The 25,595-nt window shown below is 45.7% G+C and overlaps 1 protein-coding gene across 2 annotated transcripts in view; it reads left to right on the top strand.

The window, feature by feature from the left end:
• Positions 1-264: 264 nt before the first annotated feature.
• The window catches only part of DNAH1 (dynein axonemal heavy chain 1), a 145,284-nt gene continuing 119,953 nt past the window's right edge, over positions 265-25,595 (top strand). Inside the window, exons 1-14 of one of the 2 annotated variants that reach the window (XM_019537076.1) lie at positions 265-831; positions 1,581-1,653; positions 9,055-9,229; positions 9,841-9,997; positions 10,550-10,682; positions 12,701-12,862; positions 13,306-13,558; positions 15,116-15,273; positions 17,473-17,684; positions 18,765-19,063; positions 20,135-20,285; positions 20,696-20,889; positions 23,444-23,669; positions 24,473-24,592. In XM_019537076.1, the coding sequence (XP_019392621.1) occupies positions 616-831; positions 1,581-1,653; positions 9,055-9,229; positions 9,841-9,997; positions 10,550-10,682; positions 12,701-12,862; positions 13,306-13,558; positions 15,116-15,273; positions 17,473-17,684; positions 18,765-19,063; positions 20,135-20,285; positions 20,696-20,889; positions 23,444-23,669; positions 24,473-24,592 (2,529 nt within the window). In that variant the 5' untranslated portion in view covers positions 265-615. The remainder of the gene's footprint in view (positions 832-1,580; positions 1,654-9,054; positions 9,230-9,840; positions 9,998-10,549; positions 10,683-12,700; positions 12,863-13,305; positions 13,559-15,115; positions 15,274-17,472; positions 17,685-18,764; positions 19,064-20,134; positions 20,286-20,695; positions 20,890-23,443; positions 23,670-24,472; positions 24,593-25,595) is intronic. The other variant, XM_019537075.1, reaches the window with a different exon arrangement.

The following is a 25,595-nucleotide window of genomic DNA, read 5'->3' as shown; positions in this document are numbered from 1 at the left end:
TAATATTCGACAGGCTGTACTTGGACACTGCTGCATTAATTTTCTTAGAGAGTGGGTTAGAACTTACATCTGGGAAGAGGTAGGTGGGGTACCTGGATCTGAGCCTGCTTCTGCTAGATTCAAGGTAAGTATAGAGCATATTTGGGGATTTGGTAAAGCCCCTATATGCTTGATAGGGCTGATAGCACACAGGGGTCTGTGTGCTACTTTCACTACAGTGCCAGTTTATTGTGATTCCACTGGCAGCCTCTTGAATCCTGCCACTGATCAGGGAATCCCCTGCTGTTTCAGGAAAGCGGCTTTTCACGCATATACTGTTGAGTTTTCTTCTACAAAACCTGTTTGGAATAATAAAAGCACTTGCTTAGCCTGGGGTTAGTGAGCCGTTTAGTTGCTTGTTGGTGGCCACCAGGTCATAAAAGTGGAGCTTGGTACTGAGGCAGGGGTTTCAGTGCACCTTGTTACCGACGCATATGTTTAGCAAGCCAAAAATGTAAGAACCAGTGAGAGGGGTTTTATGAGCACTGGAGACATGTTAAGAGCTTCACTCTTTGTCTTCTCCATAAGGCCTGGAATCCTTTCACATCACCTTCCTCCTGACCCAACGTGGAACGGATGGATAAAATGCAGAAAGACTTGACCAAATCGTTGGGGAGGATCCCCTATGCCCCCTATCCCAACAGCCAGGCGCAGCTCCGGGACTCCAGTTCAGGAACCAGTTCAAGTCTATCAGAGAACATTTACAGGGGGACCAAAAGGAAATACCCACTGATTAAACAGAAGGGATTTTACTCTGATGTCCTCACTCCAGGAGCCTCTGACCTCTTGGGGGTAAGTGCAAAGAGCTTTTTTCTCCTGCTTGGATCAGAAGCAGGACAACTATGTGTTGGATTAAATAGAAGAGCCTAGCTAAATAGACAGTGTGCATGGCTTGATCCTGGAGAAGAGAGGCCCAAAAGCCTGCTCCCCATTTTACAGCTGTTTTGCTAGGTCGGAGCCCTTTGTGTTCCAGGATTTGACCTTTGGTTAACGAACAGAATTTGGCCCTTACAAAGCAAAATAGCAATGCTGCTTCTGTAGCTATGCATGGAGGATTTAAATGGGACATTGTCCTTGCTGTAGACTCATGCTACCAGTACACTTTTGGGGCCAGATCTTCAGCTAGCCCCTTTTGGCTTCCTTGCTCTTTATCCTCAACCTTGTACATGTTTGGTTTGGTTTCAGGTTGCATTGTCCCAGCAGCACATTTTCTTCTCTCTGCCACCCTGCCCTATGTTCTGCCTAACTTCAGACTAATGTGTCTAACTAACTTTCTCTCTCTCTCTCTCTCTCTCTTTTTCTCTGCTTGGTTCTGTGCATCCTATTCCTTTTTGGGTGGCAGTTCTTTTGCCTGTTATTGCCTTGGAGCTCTTTTTGGGTTGAATTCTTAAGCACTTTGAGTTCATGGCTGCAGGCTTTTTCTTCATGTACCAGTACAACCCCTCTTGTATCCTACTCTACATCTCATTCTGTACCCCATTCTGGCTCCTCCCTGTTACCTCTGACCTTCCCTGATAATGCTTTTATATGCTGGATTTCAGGATGTGTGCGCTGGTCCCAGTGTGAACAGGGATTTATTGAGACAGGCAGATCTTGAAGAGCACACGCCAAAAGGTAAAGTACAGAAAAGAATAATGTCTTGGGGATATGAGTCATTAAAGGATTAATGTGGCTACCCTTTAGCTGATTACCTTTGGGTGATCCCTAAGTTGGGGTGTTGGTCATGCTCTCTTTATTTTATTTCAAGGTCAGAGATGATGCCACAGCACTTGAATATGTTAGGGTAAGGGAACTGTTTGAAAATGGTGAAATAAAGTGCACCAGCAAGACAGATGAAGAATTCCCTTAATGAGCAAAAGACTGTATCCCTTCTAGCCAAGATATATCTGGCCTCTGTCATGTCCAGAGTGCATTCAGGTCTATACTTGGTTTCAAGATGGAGCTCATGTGTAGAACTGTGAGTACCCTGGTGCTCTTCTAGACCTGGTGCTCACAAACAAGGAAGAATTGGTGGAGAATGTAGTAATGGATGGCAACTTGGGCAGTAGTAACCATGAGATGATTGAGTTCATGATCCTGAGGAAAGTAAGGAAGGAGAGCAGCAGAGTAGGGATCCTGGATTTCAGAAAAGCAGACTTTGACTCACTCCGGGAATTGATGGGCAGGATTCCCTGGGAAGATAGTCTGAGGAGGAAAGGAGTCCAGCATAGATGGTTGTACTTTAAAGAAACTTGAGGGCACAGGAACAAATGTGCAGGAAGACTAACAAGTATGGCAGAAGACCAGCTTCACTTAGCAGGGAACTCTTCAGTGAGCTAAAACACAAAAAGGAAGCTTACGAGAAGGGGGAACTTGGGCAAACAACTAGGGAAGAGTATAAGACTATTACCCAGGCATTCAGGGATGAAATCAGGGAAGCCAAGTGCAATTAGAGTTGCAGTTAGCAAGGGATGTGAAAGGTAGCAAGAAGGGTTTCTGTAAGTGTGTCAGCAACAAGAGGAAGATCAGGGAAAGTAGGCCCCTTACTAAATGCAGGAAGCAACCTAGTGACAGATGATATGGAAAAAGCTGAAGTACTCAATGGCTTTTTCATCTTAATCTGCACAGACAAGGTCAGGTCCCAGACTACTGCACCTGACAGCACAGTCTGGGGAGGAGGTGAGCAGCCAACTGTGGTGAAAAAAAAGGTTAGGGTCTATTTAGAGCTGGACATGTACAAGTCCATGGGGTTGGACACGATGCACCCTAGGGTGCTGAGGGAGTTGGCCAATGTGACTGCATAGCTGCTGGCCATTATCTTTGAAAACTTGTGGCAACTGGGAGAGGTCTTGGATGATTGGAAAAGGGCAAATATAGTGCCCATCTTTAAGAAAGGGAAGCAGGAGGATCTGGGGAATTACAGGCTGGTCAGTCTAACCTCAGTCCCTAGAAAAATCATGAAGCAGGTGCTCAGGGAATTCATTTCTAAGCAGTTGGGGGAGGAGAAAGTTATTAGGAACAGTTAGCTTGGATTCACCAAGGTCAAGTTGTGCCTGACCAACTTGATTGCCTTCTGTGATGATATGACTGGCTTTGTGCATGTGGGAAGAGTAGTGGACATGATATACCTTGACTTTTTAGCAAGGCTTTTGATATAGTTTCCCACAATATTCTTGCAGGCAAGCTTAAGAAGTACAGGTTGGATGAATGAACTGTAAGGCAGATAGAAAACTGACTGGATTGTTGGGTTCAATGGCTCAATGTGTGAGTGGCAGCTGGTATTAAGTGGAGTGCCCTGGGGTTGGTCTAGAAGATGGGATGGAGTGTACCCTTAACAAGTTTGCAGATGACACCAAACTGGGGCGAGTAGTAGATACACTGTGGGGTAGGGCTGGAATTCAGAGAGACCTTGACAATTTGGAGGATTGGACCAAAAGAAAGCTCATGAAATAAGCCCAGTTCCCTCAGCTTCTCCTCATAAATCATGTGTCCCAATCCCCTAACCATTTTCATAGCCCTCTGCTGGACTTTCGCCAATTTGTCCACATCCTTTCTGCCGTGGGGGGCCAAAGCTGGACACAATTCTCTAAATGTGGCCTCACCACTGCTGAATAGAGGAGAATAATCGCATCCCTTGATTTGCTGGCAACACTCCTACTAATGCAGCCCAGTATGCCTTTAACCTTCTTGGAAATGAGGGCACACTGTTCTCTCATATTCAGCTTATTGTCCACTGTAACCCCTCTGATGGGACACATAGGACTATGTAGAGCCACCTGCCTCAGAGTGCCCAACCAAAACCACGCTTCAGGTGTCTCCCCTGGGGTATCTATCCCTTCCTGGAGCACACCTGCAAGCCTGGAATAATTGCTGCCACTACCCGGGCCTTGGTCACTGTTGGGGCTCTGTGCATCTCGGGGTACACATACCCCGCAGACCTTGGAGGTGTTTAGCCCACCGTGGTATTTTGGGGTGCTTCTTTTAGTCTGAAGCACTTCCCTTGCTCAGAGCCCTTCAGACCCTGCAGAGCAGATGCTGGCAGCCTACAGTCCGCTGGCTGGCTCTGGCCTACAGAGCCATTTGATATGACCCATGGATGTGGGACCTTGCCAACATTCAGCAGCAGGGGGCTTTGACAGCAGGAACTTTTCCCCTCCTGCGGTGGGGAGAAATGTCTCCAGCATCTGTGTCCTAATGCCTACCCACCTGCGTTAGGGCAGGAAAGACTGCTGGGGTCATGTCTAAGCTAAAGCAGTCTTCTAGCAATTTATGACCATTAGTACTAGTCTTCTCCTGGGGAGCCCTGGCGAACATTCTCCCAGTTCCTGATATGCACCCTTTATATATTGACTAGCCAAATGCCCATCATGAATGTTGGATTTTAAAGGAATGTTTATGTGGCCGGCCCTGAAGGGCGGCTCTACCCTTGCCCATTCTGTTGCCCCTCACTCCCAGGCCACAGCTCCTCTCAGCCCTACTGCTGCCCCTCACTCCCAACCCACTGACCCCAGCCCTGCCAGTGCCCCTCCCTCACCAAGCTGATGTACCCTCCCCCCTGGGCCCTGATGGTGCCCGTCACTCTTGACCCACAGCCCCTTGGTACTGCCAGTGCTCCCTGTACTCTCAACCCACAGTCCCCTGCCCCAGCCCTGTTGCCCCTCTCAGCCCTACTGCTGCCTCTCACTCCCAACACACTGACCCCAGCCATACCAGTGCCCCTCCCTCACCAAACTGCAGTACCCTCACCCCGAGCCCTGATGGTGCCCCTCACTCCCGATCTGCAGTCCCCCTCCCTCTGTCTCTACTGGTGCCCCTCACTCCTGACCATAGCTACCTGGTGCTGCCAGTGCCACCTGCTCTTCCAACCCACTGTCTCCCACCCCCGCCCTGGTTCTTCTCACTTCCCAAGCCGCAGCCCTCCCAGCCCTGCTGCTGCCCCTCGCTCCCAACCCAGTGACCCCAGCCTTCCAAGTACCTCTCCCTCACCAAACTGCAGTACCCTGCCCCCCACCCCCATCCTTTTTGGTGCCCGTCACTCCTGACCCATAGCCCCCTGGTGTTGCCAGTGCCCTTCACTCCTGACTCCTGGCCCCCCAGCCCTGCTGGAGGGGTCCCAGTTGTCCCAGTCCTGACCAGGCTGGAGCAAGGTGGCTCTGATTCATACAGGCAGCGGCAGAGCGTGTCCAGCCCCAGTGCAGACTGAGGGAAGAGGAGGGGAGGCTTGTGGCACTCCTTGCCTTGGGATAAGGCTGCTGCACTGCACCAGGCAGCCTGGCCACGGCCCCCTCCCCCTCCTTCCTTCTCACCCCCTTGCCCCCCCCAGGTGCTTGTGGCTGCTCAGCCCTCAGAGCACAGGCACCGGCCCCTGTGCAGCTGCCCAACCACGGAGTTCCTCGCTGCCCTCCAAGCCCCCAACCCCTGCCTCTTTCCACCGCTGGAGAATAGGCAACCCTCTCCTCCCCCTCGCCCTGTTGCAGCTGCAGCCCCTGCTCCCCCTGCCCTGATCAAATGTCTGCGTTTCTCCTTTGCTAGGGGTTGGGGGTGAGAGCAGGAAGCACCACATGAGTCTTTGCACCTCCACAGCTGCAGGCAAGTACTCCCTGCTGCCTCCAGTTGTGCTCCCCCTGCTCCCACCAGTGGAGCAAAGGAAAGTCCCAGACATTTGGGGAGATTAAATAAAACCCACCCGGATGAAAAGCAGAGGGCTTAAAAAAGAGGACATGGATGTATGGTAACCCTATCTTGATCAAAAGCATTACAGACAGACAGACTGGCTAAGCCCTTTGTTATATTAGAATAGGCTGCCACCAAGTCCCTTCTGAGCCTTTTCTTCTCCAGGCTGAACAGACTCATGTCTCTCAGCCTCTCATCGTACAGCCTGCTTTCCATATCTCTAACCATACACATAGTCCTCCTGTGGACTCTCTCAAGTTTCTCCAAATCCTTCCTGAAGCATGGTGCCCAGAACTGGACACAGTACTCTGGCTGCAGCCTCACCAAGGCTGAGTAAAGTGGGATGATGATATTTTAATTCTTGTTTGAGATGCATCAGGTCATTCTGGTCTGCAGGCTGAAAAGGTTGCCAACCACTGCTCTAGAACACAGCCTAGTCATTTAAGCTGTAGGCTGGGGAGAGAAGATTTTGACTTTATACAGAGAGAGAAGCTGGATATCACCTTACTGCCCTGAAGATTTCATATTTATTTTCAAGAAAAAAGGAAAATGATGCCATCCACAAGTGATAACAAGTCAGACCCATTCTTAACAAGTGGAGACAGACCTGTATTTGTGATATACTACTGATTCAGAAGAAAAAAATCAGTCTGAAGTCTGACTGCCAATGGTACACTAAGTATTGACATAAATAACTGATAATGCACAAAGTGCTGCAGTGAATAGCTTTATGGATTTCAGAACAGTAGAGTTACACAATAGGAACAATAGTGCCTACCAACAATAGATATATACCAGGGTGATTCTTTGAAGAAGCTGAACAAAGATATGTGCTGGGATAAAGGAATTATCTTAAAACCTCTCTGCTTTATGGATTCTTTAATAAAAGATGATTCTTAGAAAATATCATAAATATGTATGTTGATAGAGATGATACACAGATTCTGTACCACTTTTGATTAATGATAGAAATGAAAAAGAGATGAAATCTGTAGAGTAACCTCTTTAATATCGATCTCCATTAGTCAAAATATTCTCATAAAAAGGAATTGTTTGACTGATAATTTGCTATCCCAAGGATTCTGATCCTAACTATAGTTGACTTTATCACTGCAGTGTGGGCCTGCTGCACTTTTAAGGACTGGGTTAAAAAATCCCTGGTCCTGCAGACTTCTTGCCAGATTCACTTTGAAATCCAGGGCCTATGCTGGGCATCTGAGATACAAGTATACAAAAGTAACTTAGCAATGTCCTTGTCTTCTTTTTAAGACGGTATATCTATTGAGTATGAAAATTTTAAAAGCTCTTAAAAGATTAAAAGCTCTTCAATTCACCAAAGTCTATTTTTGGGTTCATACTTAGCTCTCCTGAACGGGTTGGTGCTTCTTAAACTTGGCATGCAATTATTTGAATCAGTTTTCAGATTCCCAGTTTGCCACCTTTATTTTGAGCTGGTGATGCCTTACTTAGACTCCTGTTAGATAGTTCTAATATAATAAAGGGCTTAGTCCGTATTTCTGTTGGGCTGTAACGCTCTTGGAGCACTGTGATTGGTTACTGAAACAACCAATTGGAGTGCTCCAAGATCATTACGGACAGGCGGTGGCAGTGCAGTGGAGCACTACCATGATGGCAGGGACAGAGCCGGGGGGTGAGGCCACCAGCACTGGCCTCACCCCCCTGCTCTGTTCCCCTCTGTCCCCGTTGTCATGGCGGTGAGGGGGTGGGGGGTAGGCCAGCAGCACTGGTCCCAGCCCTGCTCACTGGGGGTGATGGAGTGCCACTGATGGTGGGGACAGAACTGAGGGGGGAAGTCGAGGCCAGGGATCCTGCTCCTTGGAGGCGCTGGCACGGGGTGCTGGTATAGGTGGACAGAGGGGATGGCAGGGAAAGCTTCCCACCCGCCCACGCCCCTGCTCCTGGGAGGCAGTGGCGGCATGGCAGGGGGGTTAGGGTTAGCAAGCTTCTTCCCCCTGCCCTCCATCCCTGCCTGCCCCCACCCCGCTATCATTCTTGATGGGTAATTTGCTAGTTTATATATAAACAAGCATTTAGATCTCTGTTTGGCTTGCTGCTCTGGAAGTCTTTAGTGTTGTTCAGGCAAAATTCCCCATGAAAATGGTGGAGATCATTAACCAATTTTTATTCAGTCCCTAATCAGACTCCCCATGGGAATGGTGTGTGAGCAGGTGACTTTTTTTAGTGTTTTGCTTGAATAAAATACAAATAATGACCTCAGAACTTAATGGTTACCTGACTTACTCCCATGATACACCCTGAATTGCTGCAGAATGTGAGTGTTTTACAATTATGCCTGGATCTTATCCATATAGCAACCCTGTGAGGAAGGAGAGTATTTAGCTGCTTTCTACTGATGTGGAACTGGAGCACTGGGTCATTTAGGTGACCTATCCAGGATGTCATGTAGAGTCTGTGGCAAATTCAGAAATTAAATCCTGGTCTCCTGAGACTCAGTCCAGTCTCCTCTCTATTATCCATGTCTCTTAGAGTCATTGTCAATGCATATAGTTTCTGTATTGTTTTTGTAGATAATTGTTTTTTGCATAATGACGTTTAATCACAAATAAGAAAGCCCTTCACCTGCTTAGGAGAAACCAAAAGTCTGGTTTCTACTTTTCAGAAACACCTGACTTGGCATCTGCTTGACCTCTTTGCTTAGGCAGCACAGTTACCTTGAACCCTGCAAGTAATCTGCAAGAGAAGACTGAGGGGGATTTGATAATGCTCTTCAGATATCTGAAGGGGAAAATATAAAAAAGGATGGAGATAGGCTATTCTCTATGACTGAAGGGGGAGCAGAGGAAACTGCAGCAGAGGAAATTTAGGTTGGAGATTACAAAGAACTTTCTTACTGTGAGGGTGGTTAAGCATTGGAACAGGCTATCTGGAGAGGATGTAGAATCTCCCTCCCTGGAAACTTTTGAGAGCAGGTTGGGCAGCCCTACAGATGCCTATACACTTGCTCAGAGGTGGGGAGGGTCTGTTTTAATTAGAGAGATTCCCTGACAGCTGCTCTAATTAAAACCACTCCCGTCATGTATATTAAGTCCCCCTGCACTTTTAAATGGTGGCGGGGGTGTTTTAACTAAAGCTTATTGAATGAGCATGACAATGAGGCGGTTCTGAAGTGTTCTAATTAGAATGAAGAATGTGGAGCAGACTCAGTTAATCAGGTCTGCTACAACATGTTCTAATTAGAATGCAAACCAGCATGTCTACACACAGCCTACTTATCTATGATCCTATATCACATCCTGAGAGGTGGCAGAGTCTTTCTGTCTGCATTTGAGTATAGGACCAGTGTTGGACAACATTAGACTTTGTCTGTGTTTTGTCTTCTAGTCACAACATTTGAGTTTCCTGAGAACTTTGGGAGCTACTTGGACCAGCAAGTGATTGGACCAACCACTGAGATCCTGATCAAGTCAGACTTTCCACTGCAAGCATTTAAGCCAAAGGTGCAAATCCCTTTCCAGGGACTTCCAGGCCAGTGCCCTCGGAAGATTGAGATAGAAAGGTAACTGTCAAGAAGACAGATACTTGGTAACTCTTGTGTGTAAAAAAAACTTTGCAACAGCCACAGACCAACTGGGTGCTGAATTTTATTTTGAAGATTTTAAGGTGCTATGTGAAAAACATTTAACATAACACTGTCTTTAAAAGGGCTAGCCCCTCACCCCTTTCCACTTAGACATCACTGTTGACTCGGGCAACATAATGAGAAACATGTATCAACAGAATAATAGTGCTCTGTAGAGATTAGCAGTGGGAAAGATCTTGGGTTAGCCAGCTTTTGCTTCACTGAGGGGATAGGAAGTGCCGTAGGACTCAGCACTTTCCTAATTCAGCTCCCAGGGTTGTCAGTAGAAGCAGAGTAGCCCAGCACTAAGCACTTCAGATAATTCTGCTCTTACTATGTTATCCAGTCAAGTTTTAAAATTCCTGTTAACGTGTTCTCTCTTTTGGGGAGTGTCCACTTGTTTCTGCATTGCTGCCATACTGAATTTGTTGTTATTAGCCTGAGCATCATTCCCTGTAGCAGCCACAGGAAGAAAATTGAAACAATAATTAAAAATCCCTATCACTAAATTACGCAGTAACCTTGCCATCTCATTAACTTGCAACCAGGAGAAGACGGCTGTATCTCAAACTTGATATTGCTCGGCTCTTAGCCAACGAGGGAATAGATTCCAATCAACTGATGCCCAGACACCAAGGCCCTGACAATTTGCCAACCATTGAACAGAAGCAAGATCCTGTTTTTCCCATCTACCTCCCCCTGAAGGTAAGGAGCAGCCTCAAAGCTGTCTGTTATCTGCATTGCTACTGACAGTGCAGGGATTTGCTGAAAGTAGCAGGGCACACAACAATTTTGAATATAGAAAGGGACAGAGATGAACACATGGATGTTTTAATGTAGAAGCTATGGTGACTGTAAGGATTTAATCCTGCAAGATTCTGAGACACTTCTTGGAAATTAAAAAGTGCCTACAACTTTTAGAATTTTTGGCACTTGGAGATGGTCTGCACCTCATAAGATTGTGTGTAAAGATGGTTCGTTAGGGTTTTTACATGCTATTTTTCCACAAGTTCCCATGTCCCTCTAAATGCAACTATTAACAGCATCATTTGCATAGGGTATCTCCAGCTAATAAATTTCTCCCCAAACTCTGCTGCATAGAAGAAAGGGAGGAGTCCAGGTACTGCTATTGCAAACAAATCTACTTTACACAACATTCAGGGACTAGGTTTCTTTTACTTCCTTACAGTTCTATATTTCATTGTTTTCTTCTTCCCCATGTTCATTTACATTGCATACTGTGTCTTACCTGTCTAGATATTTGATGATGAAGAGTATGACTGTCGGACTCCGGAAGAATGGATCTCTCTGGGGTTGGAGCTAGGATCTCAAGACAGGAACCCAATTCCTGGAAAAGCACTTTTGCCTACAGATGATATACTGGGACATGGTAACACTTGAATGAACTACAGTTCACATACCCTACACAGTGATGTTGAGCTAATATTGGTAATAAAATAGTCATGTGAAATGGAACATTTTGTTCAGATGAATGATGCAACACTAATGAATGGAATGAGGTGTTTGAATCTGCATGACCACATGGGTGGCATTTTCTAGTTGGCAAAGCAGAGATAAGGTGTCAGGAGAGCTGAGCTCTGTTTACAAACCTGTTACACCTTCACTACACCTGTTTCTTAGGGGTAGCCTCTGATTTTGCACTCACATTTCTGAGCTGGAAATAAACTCAGGCAAATTTTCATAGTTTCATAGTTTCTAGGGTTGGAAGGGACCTGAGTAGATCATGTAGTCCGACCCCCTGCCACAGCAGGAAAGATTACTGGGGTCAAACGACCCCAGCAAGATGTTCATCTAATCTCCTCTTAAAGACCCCCAGAGTAGGGGCCAGCACCACTTCTCTTGGAAGTTGGTTCCAGATCCTACCCGCCCTGACCGTGAAGTAGTGCCTCCTGATATCTAGTCTAAATCTACCCTCTACCGGCTTGTGACTGTTATTCCTGGTCACTCCTGGCAGTGCTCGGGGGAACAGGGACTTCCCCAGTGCCTGCTGTTCCCCTCTGACTAGTTTGTAACAGGCCACTAGATCCCCTCTCAGCCTTCTCTTGTGGAGCCTGAACAGGTTCAGGTCCTGTAGCCTCTCCTCATAAGGCCTGCCCTGCTGCCCCCTGGTCATACGAGTGGCCTCCTCTGGACCCTCTCCATGTTATCCACATCCCTCTTGAAGTGCGGTGCCCAGAACTGGACACAGTACTTCAGCTGTGGCCTGACCAGTGCTGCATAGAGTGAGAGGATCACCTCCTTGGACCTGCTCGAGATGCATCTGTGGATGCATGACAAGGCACGGTTGGCCTTCATGACTGCTTCCCCACACTGTTGACCCATGTTCATCTTGGAGTCAATGATGACTCCAAGATCCTTTTCTGCCTCTGTACTGACAAGAGGGGAGTTCCCCAGCCTGTAGGTATGGTGCCGGTTGTTCCTCCCGAGGTGCATCACCTTGCACTTGTCGGTGTTGAATCCCATCCTATTCTCATCCACCCACCCCTGTAACCTGTCTAGGTCCGATTGCAGCCTATTCCTCCCTTCTAGAGTGCCCACATCCCCCCACATCTTAGTGTCATTAGAAAATTTGATCAGGGTGCTTTTTACCCCCTCATCCAAGTCGCTGATGAAGATGTTGAACAGTGCGGGCCTGAGGACGGAGCCCTGCAGAACCCCACTGCCCACATCCCTCCAGGCTGAAAATGACCCATCCACCACCACTCTCTGGGTGCGGCCCTCCAGCCAGTTGGCAACCCAATTGACTGTGTGGGTGTCAACACCACAGCCCCCCAGTTTCTTAATGAGAACAGGGTGAGAGACAGTGTCAAAGGCCTTCCGAAAGTCCAGGAAGACTATGTCCACTGGTACCTCTGCTTCTAATGATTTGGTGATCTGATCATAGAAGGCCACCGGGTTGGTCTGACAGGACCTGCCATTGGTGAACCCATGTTGGTTGCCCCTAAACATTTTGCAGGGCTTAGATCTTTAACTCCATAATTGGACATGCAAATCAAGTGCTTTGTTAGCTAAGTACAGTACAATGTGTTTACAGTTATTTCTGATTCCAAAATTGAAGGCCAGGCTGACAATTTTCCAAATCCCATAGCAACTGTGTTATCTAGTAGAAATGAGAAAATAGGAATAGGCAAAAATAAGTCATGTTACTCCATGGTCACCCAAAGGTTTCTGAATGGAAATAATTCATGGAGGAAGCAACTGAATCTGTGGGCATGCAGTGTCCGTCTGTGACTGCATTCTGTCTCCTGCCAGGGAGCTTGGCCAAAGGGGACATATAAGGTAGAAAGAGGGACTGCAATCCCATTATTCTCACCAGGACACCTCTCCTGCCACAACATCTTGGGTGAACTCACTTAAGCCTTTTTTAATTATCATCTTTCCTTCCAGAGGATCCCAAAAGCCATCAGTTGATCTACGATTGGGTCAGTGTCGGAGTCCTGGATTACGACAAAGAGACAAAGTTTTACTTGGTACATAAGACAGATGAGAGGGGCCTGGTGCGGAATGAAGAAGGGAGGCCTGTCCTTAATGGAGGCGTGACGCCAGCAGGTGTGTTCTCCTAAGGTTGAACACACTTTTCAATCCTTGGTTGCCTTCTCTTTCCCCACAATGGCTTTATGTTACGGTGATAGATCCCTTTTCCTTCCCTGCCACTGAGGAGGGCTGCCCATTGTTCTTTCTGGAACCAATGCTACTCTGAGGGAATTGTGGGTAATACTGTGAAGTACCAACTGTTCACAAGGATTCCACAAAAATCTACAATTTCCTGCCACCCAGACTGGAACTCTAGTCCTTTGTTTGACAGCCTCTTGCTCTGCAAGGATCCCTCAGTCTGTCCCCAACTGTAGAGTTGTTCTTGGGCCTATAGTAAACACAAGAGGATTACTGAATTCACGGTGGTCTCTTACATAAAAGCCCCCAGATTCACAGGAGTTGCTGTTTCCAGGCTGTCCCAGGGGATTTTATTCCTGTCTTCACTTCCGTTTCCCCAGGGAGAGCCCCACTGATGCCATGTCAATACTGGGTGCCACGAGTCCGTCTGCTCTTTCTTGCTGAAGACCCCCGTGTGTTTGTTCAGCGAGTGGTCTCTGCTAATAACCTGCGCAAGAAAACACAGGCACTGCTGCGGTATAACTTGTATGTGGACTGCATGCCTGTGGATGGTCTCAGAAGCATCGAAGACAAAAGTCTAGGGAGGATGAAACAGTTAGCCATGAGCACACCACACCTGAGGAAGGAGAAATGGTGAGTAACCAGTTGATTCTTTCCTGGAGGCTCAACCAGGCCCCAGAAGGACTCAGATTTTAGCAGCCTTTAATGTACTGTACTGTATCACTGCATGGTAATACAGTACAGGACAATCTAATGGCTTGAATGTACTGTATTACTGTACACAGATACAGTACAAACTGTCAGACACTCAGAGAGGCACTTGACATACTGGTTGCACTTTAGAAATTACAGACATTAAAAAGTTTCCAGAGTATAGCTCAGTGATTCCTAAATTGGTGTACAGCTTGCCAGTTGCCTGAGAGTCTTTCCTGGTGGCCTGTTCTCTTTGTTTGTAGCTGCTAAAACAAAATAAGATCTGCTTAGGAAACTTGTTTAACAAATAGGAGAGTAAAGGATGCACCTGGTTACAAATGAATGTGTCCCTGAGACAGTCTCTCTATTGAGATGCGGTTCACACCAGGGAAAAAACTGAGAGTCCCTGGGCTAGATGAATCATCAGCCAGTGGTGATGTTTGTCAGAATGAACTGTGATGACTTTTGCCATTTTCTGAGACATGGAGGCTTGAAGAGCTGTATGATCTACTGGCCTGAAGTGGGGAATAAGATTTGTTTAAGAATAAAAACCTTGGTAGAAAAAAGTACTGCGTGCCTAAAGTGAAAGATGATGCTCATGCATCAGAAATTTTAGGCTTGCAGTAGTGTTAAAGTGATGTTGTAGCCATGGTGGTCCAGGAAATACATGAGGCAAGAATTTCTGTCGGTGATATCTTTTGTTGGACCAACTTTTATGGTTGAGAGAGACTTAAACAAGTTTTTGAATTCAGTGCATTCTTCTCCAGGTCTGAGGGAAAAGAAGGCATAGCAAAATATTAAACACAGTTTTCAGGGCTTTGAAATTGGAGAAGAGAGGAATTCCCAGGAACAGCAGATAAGCAAATATTCAGAAGGGGCATTTGGGATAGTAGCATATGTACCCCAAGTTTCCCAGCATTCATGCACAATTTTCACCAACCTTCTGTGTTCTCTCTCATCCCCCTTTGGACATCTTATCTCCTTGCTGTCCTCCAGTTAATATGTTGTTTCCATGCTATAGTGATCTGTGTGCAGAAGCAGCAGTTCAGATATGGTGATTCTAGTCATAGAATATAGTTTCATCTCACTGCTATTAAGGTAGGAAGATTAGAAGTGTAAAGAAACTGCATAGCAACTGGAGAGGCAATCAGGCAACAGAAAAAGGAATGCTAGTTACAGCTGCAAATCTGTATGCCCCCCTGACACCCACTACACACATCACCCCACCCGCATGCATGCACCATCCTTGTGACTTCATTGCCCTTGTCCTGGGGCCTCGTGTAGTTTTCCATCAGTAAACCTTAAACATGCAGCATCACCTGCTGTTCCAGTCTGGGACCCCTGTACAGTCTGTCTAATGTATTTCAGACCCTTTTAATGAGCAAGCTACGTGTAATTGAACCCAGGAGAAATAAAGTGAGGATGGATCTTTGAGCACTGATGCAGACCTGCCATTCTGAAGAATCTCTGTTTAATTCCTTTTATGACCGTAATCAGTGTGCTAAACCGTCTGCACTGCTTGGAAAAGGAAGTGAGCTTGGATTATGAACGCACCATGAACAAGATCATCTTCGACAGAGTTGTCACTTCTAAGCCTCAGATGTTTTCATATGTCACCCTGCCAGAAAAAGAGGAGGAAAAAGTGCCAGAGAAAGGTATAGGATACAGTGGAGAGGGTTGGGCTCTAGTTGGGTCATAAGAAAGATCTCATGGAGGGAATCTCTCAGGCACACATTGCTGTTTTGATTGATAATATAAGAGAATACATGCTGCAGCTAGGAATATTTTGAATCTCTGCTTTGGGTCGCCCTGTTGAGTGTGGCATATTTGATTGTCTTTTCATTTTAATTAGAATTGAAAGCATTCTTGAAAGCATAGTGCAGTATGGCTCATTACCCAGTAGTTTTTAGGGGACCTTCAGTATTTGTAGAATAATGGCCTAATCATATGCATTGCATGGGGGTTGCTTTAAAGTCTGTGCATTGCCATTACAATTCCTGGAAAGTGCAGAAGGCAGAAATTTGCTTCAGCATGTCATGGAATCAGTGCTGCTTTTTAGGGGATAGCTGTGCCTTGAGACTCCCTAAAAAGCAGCCTTACCTAGTTTCCCTCTCCTGAGAAGACCCCCTTCAAGCCAGCCCTGACAGGGCTGCACAGGGGGCAAGCCTCTGGCTTTGAGACCCTTGCTTTTCTCTATTCTTTGCTTTCCCAGTGATGCATAGCACCCCCACCTCAGATAACCACTTTCTTTTGGTCAGCTCCTAGGAAGAGGGTGTGTTTTCTTCTTCAAAGCCTCAGAGTGCTGACGTCCCAAATAGCACAGCAGACAGCTCAGCTCCAAACAAGCAGTCTTTATTGTGCCATTCCAGTTCCTTCTGTCCCTCCATGAACTCCACTTTGTTCTCCTTGGAATTTTCTTTGTCTTCCCTGGGACTATCGTTTTTTCACCTCCAGTTGTCTCAGAGCCTCACCCATTCTCCTCAGGCCCCAGACAGCCACACTTGCAATGAAAGTTATAAAACTGTAGCACAGTATTACACTGGGGACAGCACTAACCCAATACCCCGAAACAAGGTCATGGGCAACCAGTCATGCAGTGATTTCGAGGCCCTGCTGTCAGCCCAGATTGCCTTTTCCCTCTGGGGTGAAAAGGGCATATAGGTCTGCTTATGAAACTAGTTACAGCAAATCCAGCTCACGCTGAGTCCCCACAGTGTTCCCTGCTAGAACTCAGCCCACTTAACCTCTTTCATCACAGTGTGGCATTGCAAGGCCCTACATGGATGTTCCAGCTTTGTCCTCATGTTCCAGCTAGTACGACTTTTAAAACAATGTTTGCGAGGAAGGAGGCCTTTCGTTTCATTCACATGAAGAATCTTTATTTCTTCTTTGTGGTGGCTCTGAATATGCCACCCAGCCCTGCTCCACTAGCACAATATGGCTTCGTTCACACACTGTGAAGTGGTAAGAGTCACGGTCACAGGAAATCATATTTCCCCAACTTCCTTGTCTCGTTTTTTTTCTGGGACTCTACAGCAGGGGTTGGCATCATACGGCTGATGGACTAGATCTAGCCTGTATAGCTGAAGGGCTTTGCTTGTGTCTCTACCCATGGCAGGGCTGGGCAATGGGGAGTTTTGTTCTCATTGCTGCTATTTCTCCCTCTCCTCCCCTGCCTTTGCCCCCACAAAGCCACCCAGCTCATGTTGGACTGGAGCTGGGTTGGTCCAGCCCACAACTCATAAAGGGTTGCCAGCTCCTGCTCTGTAGGCTTGGAGAGCTTCATTTTGTTCTTGAGGAGGTTTTCCTTTTTATAGATATAAAAAATGTCCTTTAATTTGTTAATGTTAATGTAGATCCTTAGATAATTAGTTACAAGCTATACCACGGTGAAGTACAGATGCCAGAAACTTGGAGAAAAAAGTCTGTGTAAGCATCTTCCAAAAGTTGGAATGTACACCCACTGACTGATGTGCCTCAGGGGTAGACACTTAACTAATGACTATTCAACCTGACAAAAAGAAGAAGTCTCTCTTGATCCAAGTCTCTGCATGATCCAAGTTCTTTGAGCCAGACTCTGAGATCCTATTCTTGGGTCAGGGTCCTATTTTTGTGCAGTGACAGAGCAGGCATTTGTTAGCTTTGAAGCTTTCTGATGTGGGCCGGTAGGCAGAAGGCTTCAGTGTTGGGGACAGCACTTTTGTTTTGCTTCATGTTGGCAGACTCCTCTTTGCTAGAACTGCACAAGATTAGATCATTGATCACTCAGTTGCTTGAAAGAACCACCATCCTAAAAAGGGGATTTAATAGAAACACTCTCCCAATTAAAGGTATGTACTTTCTTTCCCTGACAGGGCTTGTCAAAGTTCCAGACTATCCATTTAATGAGCAAAGAGCAGACTTCATCTTTGTCTCACTCCTGACTAGGCCAGAAGTCATCCATGCCTTATCACAGGTGCGGGATGAGTGCAACAAAGCTGCAGCCATGCCTCTGTTTCATTCAACTTTATCTAAGCATGGCCGGCTAGAGGAGTTTGAACAGATCCAGACGCAGACCTTTACCCAGGTAAGGAGGATAATTAGTTCAATGGTGTTATATGGAACATAGGGCATCAAGCACATAACAAACAGACCTGGTCAGACAGTCCTTAGCAACATGTGATTTACTAGAAATGGGCACAGATTTTATAAAGGATGTTAGGCAAATTTTGCATCATAAAGGATCATTCAAGAGATCACAGACTTTGCTTTTCTTCTAAAAGGAACATGGAACCAAAGTTCTGATTCCTCTAAAAATGTTGTATGTATGCAGCTACTGGCACTTTTAGTAAGTTTCACTGACTGAGTTCATATTTGTCTGACTTAATTACTTTTTCACATATTTTTGTGCAAAAGATTTGGTTATAAAGAACAATAAATAGATTTAGATTTGCCATTTGCTTGTATTTTTCATCAGAGGATTCTCACACACTGCATACAGGGGCAGTACACATCAGAAGTTGAGATTCAAAGGAGTTCAATGACTTACTCAGGGTCACTCAAGTCATTGGCTTGGTGTATTTTTGTGGAGCCAGGTCTGATCCTAGGTTCTATGGTGTAGCGACTAGGAAATTAAGTCACCCATTGTGTTACTGGGATATAATTTCCAACAGCAAATTGCAGAACAAAATTGACACTTGATAGCATTTTAATGACTGAAAATGCAGGCATCTGTTGCCCGTGGCTGCTTCCCATTGCCTTCTCAGTTGTTGACAGAAGACAAACTCGCATCCTTCACTCCTTTGCCATATATTACAGCTAACTTTTTTATGAGGACCTCTTTAAGAGGCAGCTTATGTGATACTATTGTACAGAGAATAGGGATAGAAAGGAGAGGCTTAGATGAACGAGAAAAGAACAGCTTTATTTTTCTTAACAGACTTTTTTCATGGCCCTTCTGCTGTTAAATTAGACATGCTGCTCACATCCTGATGCCACCATATATGATACGTATACTTAAATATGAGGTTATTGGACAGTAGAAATAGGATTTGAGTCACACAAGATCAATATCAGTAGGGTATAAAGAGTAGATTCTAGTGGTTAACTGTGACGACTGCTTTCCCATCAGTCCTCTGAGGATGGCACTTCTCTTTTTTTACTCTAGGTTCAAATGTTTCTCAAGGACACTTGGATCAATACTCTAAAGATAGCAGTAAAGAGCAGCCTGAGAGAGATTGGTAAAGGCTGGTACAACCTGGCTCAGAGCAATTGGGGCGTGTACCAAATGTCCAAGCTACATAAATTGATGGAGCTCATCAAGTTCAACCTGCAAGACTCTGTACGATACCTAGTTCAGAACTCACTGGTCAGCTTCACTCAGCTTTTGCTGGATGCTTGCTGCAGTGTTCTGAACTGCTTGGAGGATATGGAATGGGGAGATGACCTCATCAACAGCCCATACAAGTAAGGAGCAGGGAAGGAGGGAAGGGCAGACTCGGGGAGAATACTGGAGTAAGAAGAACAGATTTATCATTGTTTTTCTCATTATCATAGACTTCTGAATTGAAACTTTACATTTGGTAGGAATTAAGTACATCTCTTGCGAGGAAGAACTATGCTTGTCCACCCTTTGACATGCCCCTGGTACTTCCCTTTTCTTGGATCAAGTTGCAGGGAGCTGGGAAAATCTCAAGCTGCCCTGTCAAGACGGCAGCTTTAAACCTGTACTAAGTGGCATAAAGCAACCCTGTTGAAACAAAGATTTGGCTCCTTATGTTCAGTGCACTTTAAAAGCACCATCAGGGGAATTCTCCCAACACTGCCAAGAGAGGAAATTACCAGTAAACTCAATTTAGAGCCTGTGAAAGGGAGAAGCATAAGGCCACACAGCTGGACATTTTCACTGTTGGAATTAGAACTGAAGGGTTAGGAGTGGGATGCTAGATTTATTGCTTCTCTAAAAGATCCTGAATTTAGGCTGCTGAGATGTCGTGTATTATTTTTTCCAATGAATATGGAGATTTTTGTTTTGGACAGTATTAAGAATTTTAAAAAAAGAATGTAGTGAAAGCAGGAAAAAGATGCTGTTCAAATTAGGCCTATCCAAAATCATTGGAAGCTAGGCTGTCGATTTAGATGAGTTTTGGATGAGGCCCATAGTGAACAAGATCAGTGGATCAGTATCCAAATGGAAAGTGGTGTATTCCAACAGATGTGTGTCATTTCCATGAGTTCCTGAGCATTTTGTTAATAGCATAGCATTGGCTCTCAATCTGGAGTTTAGGCTTCTAAAGGAGTTAGTGAAAAGTTCAAGTATGTTGTGGCCACCCTTCTTTTCCTTCTGGTCAGATCAGAAGAGGGTTCTGTAAATCACAACGTGCCATACTGCTGATCTGCAACAAAAAGAGTGTTGTTCCAAGACATTCCTCCATTCTGGCCTCTGCGTCTGTGCAGTGGGTCTTCAATAAACAGCCTGATAGCTGTCTCATTCTTTTTAAAAACCGATACTTTGTTCTCCCTCCTTTCCCTTTGCAGGCCACGAAAGAATCCTCTTTTTGTAGTGGATCTGATTCTGGACAATAGTGGGGTTCGCTTTAGCACGCTGCCTGAGGTCTTTGAGACATCTATTGTTTCTCTGTTTGACAAGGGGATCTTGGCAACCCACACCATACCACAGCTGGAGAAGGTACATTATTAAGGGAGATGGTAGTTTGTCTGAGACTAAGTGATGTAGAGCCCCAGAACTGCAGCTGTTATGCATAGAATAACAGAGGGAAACAGCACATAAACTAATGTCCTCATCACCCATTGTGGATGGGCCATTTGAAGTTCATACATTTCTCCTCTTTTGTGGAGTAAATCTGTTTTCCAAGACCCTCCCATCTTTCTGTTGGGAATGGTTCTGAGCAAATTAATTCCTTGTACAATGCAGGAGTATGGACTATGTGACTTTAGAGGTGCCTTCCATCACACTAGGTCCTACACAGTAAGGAATGAGTTCCTCACCTTTTAAAACCTCCTCCCATACAGGAGAACCAGAAGCAGCATTATTAGTTCTACTAGACCTGAATGACTTCTCCCTTTGTGCTCTTTTAGTTTGTCCTAGAGAACATGTTCATCAGAGGCATGCCTCTGTTGGAGTCAGTGGGCCTGCATGAGCCAGCTGTGGAAGAACTGCGCAAGACTATTCAGTTTGCCATTCGCAGGGCATTGATCCCCCTTCAAGCCTATGCCAGGCAGTACGAGAAGCACCTGGAGCTGAATAACAATGACATGCAGTCCTTTCTGAAGTAAGTAACATCGAAGGGGAGTGGAGAGGCCAGACTTGAATGGCATGTTTTTCAGAAACTTATTCTGTAAGACTTGTCCACCTTACATATACTAGGGTTACCATACATCCGAGTTTTCCCGGACATATCCTCTTTTTGGGTCCTTCAGTCTCCATCCAGAGGTTTTTTTGAAATCTGAACAAATATCCAGGATTTTGCTTTGCTCCACTGGTTGAAGTGGGGTGAGGGCAATTGGAGGCAGGGGGCTCCACATGCATGTGCATGTGTGTATGCGTGCATTCGCGCGTGCGCGCGCGCACACACACATGCATGCGTGCGCACCCCCCCCGGATGTAGCCAGGCAGGGTGGTGGGGGAAGCCTCAGCAGCAGGATTCAGGTAAGCCTGTGGGAAGTGAAGGTTGGAAGGCCAGGGTTTGGGGACTGTCTGAGGTGTGCAGGTGCCTGCTGTCCCTGGGTGAAGCTGGCCGGGCGCTGGAGCAGTGGCAGAGTAGGGGCCAGCCACCTGCTCCTCCAGAATGGGAAGAGGACACAGGGGACCCTTTGAGGGCAGCAGGGATCTCTGTGGCCAGGCTGGTGGCACCAGGGCTGGTGCTGATGCTCGCAGAGGTGATGTGGCTGGGAGATGCTGCCTGGGTGGGGAAGGGGCTATGGCCGGGTTACCTGATGTGGTGCTGGAGCCCCAGGCCAGGGTGGGGGGTGCCATGGGCATCCTCTCCTCTTCCCTCCAGCCTGCACTGGTGCTGGACCTGCTCTGCCACTGCCCACACAAATTGGAGTCACCATGCTCTGGCCTGGTTGGGATGGGAGCAGTTCGGGTTCTCCTCAGGCAGGGCTTGGGGGAGCAGGGGGATGCAAGTCAGGAGTTAGGAGCTCTGGTAGGGCTGTGGGGGCTGTGGCTTGGGAGTGAGCGGCACTGGGGGTGGAGGGTGGAGGCCAGCAGGGCACCAGCAGGGTGGGTCAGAAGTGAGGGGCATTGGAAGGGCAAGGGAGCTGTAGGTTGGGAGTGAGGTGTACCCCCCCCCCAACAGGTGTCCTCTCTTTTGGAACTGGAAATATGGTAACCCTACACCCCAGGCTGTCCCTATGGGAGAGTGAACTGGTGTGACTGCCTCCCTCCCCACCCCCTGCTGCCATTGCTGCCATGTCCAGGCCCCACACAGGCTGATTTGTCCCAGGCCCCACACCCTGCTACAGTTGTCTCTGCCTACACCTTTGCATAAATGTGTGGGGATGTAAATGCCTTTACTTTTGGGGTTCTCCCAAAGCATGAAACACCTTAATTTTGGGTGTGTAGGATTTGCCAAATGAGCACTGGCTCTATTTAATCTAGTCTCCAGGAGTGATCACTGACAGTACTTTCAGAGGAAGACAGAAGGGCCATGCTACATGTTGATGATGGCAGTGGACATTTTTCTCTCCTTGACAACAATCAGATTCACTCATGTTTGTAAGCAGAATTGGAGATATCACTGGCCATAAAATTAAGCATGCCTTTTGAAAATCCAGTTAGTGTCTTTGACTTTGACCTCCCGTGGAGGTGTCTTTTCATGCTGTTAACATGAAAGCAGCATTTCTCTTTGTCTCAGCCTCATTGTTTCTACTGTCAAATCCCCCCTTCATACATAAGTGTCACCTTTTATCCTTGATTACTTTAACATTCTCCTTTCCAGGCGTCCTGTCTTCTCCAATCAATCCAAAACACTGTTGCTGTCTTTTTCATGTCAGACTCCAACCACATCACTTCATGTATACCTCTAGTAGCTCCTTCAGAACAAATTCATGTTCTTTGTCCTGCCCCTCCAGGCACTGCATAACTTCAATTACATCTCTGCATTCCCTTGTCCCCCCAAGTCTCCTGTCTTACTGTCTCCCTTGTCACTTTTCTACACTTCTGGTTTAAATGTCATGTTGCTACCTCGCCTGGAGTTCTCTCACTTCTTGTCCACCAAACTTGCCATAGTTAAACGGAGCTTCAAAGCCCACTACTATCAGGAATCCATCTTCTTCCCCATAAATCTCTCCTCATTTCTTCTTTCTCATGCTGTTATTTCAGGTCTTGACCTTACGTTTAGCCAATAAGGAAGGTGCAAGTAGGCATATACTTGCTAAACTGGGTAAGCATAGTAAGGATGTGGCAGCAACCACTTCAGTGTGTGTTAGTGAACCAAGTGCATACACAGGTTGCTAGCAGCACTGCACTGAAGTCCCATGTCATCCTATTTTACTTTGCTGTTGTTGGCTATCCTAGTCAGATTAGAGCAAACTCAGAACTATGTTGCCACCATAACACTACACTTTCATCTGCTGTATAGATTGTAAGCTTTTGATGGCAGGAAATGTGTCTCATTTTATGGTTTTGAAATGTGATGCAAATTTAGGGGACAGTCCTATGTTTTCCAATAATAATAATTTAATCTATCATTAATTTATCTCCTGACCTTTTAGATTGCTGTGTATTGACATCTCCACAAGCATCTGTGTATGGTTCAGAAAGGTGTACATTCTCACGGTGTCTAAGTATGTGTTGATTTATCTTTGTATTTCTGTGTGTAGAGAGTATCAAGTCCAGTGTCCCTCTGCCCTGGAAGTGAGACAAATAGTAAACATGCACTTGTCTGAAAAGGAGAAGCTGGACAATGCTCTGCCAAGCTCTATTGTCATTGGTCCTTTCCATGTCAGCATTGAAGGTGTAAAGCAAAATCTGTCCAAAAAACGCAAAGCCTTAGCCACCTCCATGCTGGACATACTGGCTAAGAACCTACGCCTGCAAGTGGACAGTGTAAGTGTCCTAGTAAATCATGCATTTAGCACCCTAGAAAAAGAGAGACATTTACAGCCACTGAAGAGAATTTGAGATTTCACCCTAGCGACCACCCTAGGAAGGAAGTTTTTCAACCCTCACTGGCATGATTATGTAAAAAAGTATGTGTGGAGTTAGTCAAATCAGAGTGTGTATGTATCAAATTTTATGCCTGAAAACTATGCCTTTTGGAATGGAAATCTCAATGGCTCTGTACCATCTCCTAGCGATGGTTTAAAAACTCTCTGTCTACTTGTTAATTGTGAATTTCTTCTGGCTGAATATGAGAAAGATAGACTAGAAGATACAGACAATTAAATCTGTGATCTAGTTACTGAGTTCTGTTATCGTCCTTCTAATCAAATATTAAGAAAGCTGCTTCTCTCATTTTGCATTCTTCTTCCATCTGACTTGAGGTAAGGCATGTAATGAAGAGTCCTAACAAAAAATGGAACAGTACTGGAAGCTAATAGCATTAGAGCAGTCTCTAGGGATGGGGCAATGTTGGGTCATAGATGACTTTTTAAATCAGTCTCTAATAGGCTGGACCTCATTTTAGCATCCTGATTTTGAGACCTACCATACACTCTTTGTTTCCACTGATTCTAATGAAAGCTGTGTGAGCTGACACTTTTTGAATCCCAGTCTTATGCCACTCTTTTAGCCCCTGGATGAAATGTAGTGGGTCCTGTAGGAACATTAGCCCATTATACAAGGTTGCAGACTTCAAATGTTCTTCTTCTTACTTTCTGCACTTAGACATTTTTTGCATTGTCCTACAGATCTGTGAAGCATACAAAGCCATCAGCCGGAAAATGTATGAGAAACCCAACAGCATTGAGGAGCTGGCTGAGCTGCGGGAGTGGATGAAAGGAGTCCCTGGGCAGCTACATGTTCAGGAGGCAAGGCATACTTTTCTGATCAAAAGGGGTTGCTCAGTGGAATGATGTAATTGAAACTTGGGAAACGTGGGTAGAGTCTGAAAAAGGGAATTGTTCCTCTTGGATTGTTTTTTACCCAGCTCAGAATCCCTTCTTGGACAATAGCTTACTTCAGAAGCAGGTTCAGCTTTTTAAGCTCCCCGTTCTGATGGGTAGAACTGAGACCTAATTAGACTATCTGATTTCCTGGTTTGTTGCTCTGAAGATTTTACCTATGATCTAGACCAGTGGGTTTCAACTTTTTTTCATTTGTGGACCCCTAAAAATTTTTGAATGGAGGTGCAGACCCCTTTGAATTGTAAGTGTGGGTATTCACATACTTTTGATTGATCACAGTCATCTTTTGTGGACTCCTGACACATAGTCTGTGAACCACCCAGGGTCCATGGACCACAGGTTAAAAACCACTGCTCTAGGTTGATATAAACTTTAAAAATTTGTTGATGTCCATGAGGCTTATATTTTTAGTTGACATCTGAAATTTCACTCCCAATGTCATGTATGGAACTGGGAATTTGTGTTTGAAATCAGGATATCTATGTAAATTGGGCAGTCAGCTGTCTCACTGCCAGATCTGCATGTTCAGATGCATTTCCTGTGCATGCAAATGTCTGTGTGAGGGAAATTTACAGAAGTGGCTGGCAATGTTGCCCTGATATTGGATAGTAACTTATTCTCTGTTCTAAATATTAATTACAGTTCTTTGAACAATAAAGATATATAGCCTCTGAATTCGTATTGACATAGCTGCATGGTAGGTGGGGTCGACTGCTCAGTAGCTACTTTACTTAATTCTAAATTGCACTGGTACATTATATTAATATTTTTAGATGCAATATTTTGGTGTGGGTGATATCTTTTATTGAACCAACCAATAAATGCGTACATCACCTGTAAAAATCATTGCCTCTCCCATTTTTTCTGTATTGTCATGGTTATAACATCACCCCAACTGTACCACATT

This window comes from Crocodylus porosus, unplaced genomic scaffold (assembly GCF_001723895.1).
Source record: "Crocodylus porosus isolate Cpor-Errol unplaced genomic scaffold, CroPor_comp1, whole genome shotgun sequence".
NCBI classification, from domain to species: domain Eukaryota; kingdom Metazoa; phylum Chordata; order Crocodylia; family Crocodylidae; genus Crocodylus; species Crocodylus porosus.
The sequence above is the reverse complement of the archived record's forward strand: the minus strand, read 5'-3'. Positions and strand labels throughout refer to the sequence as shown.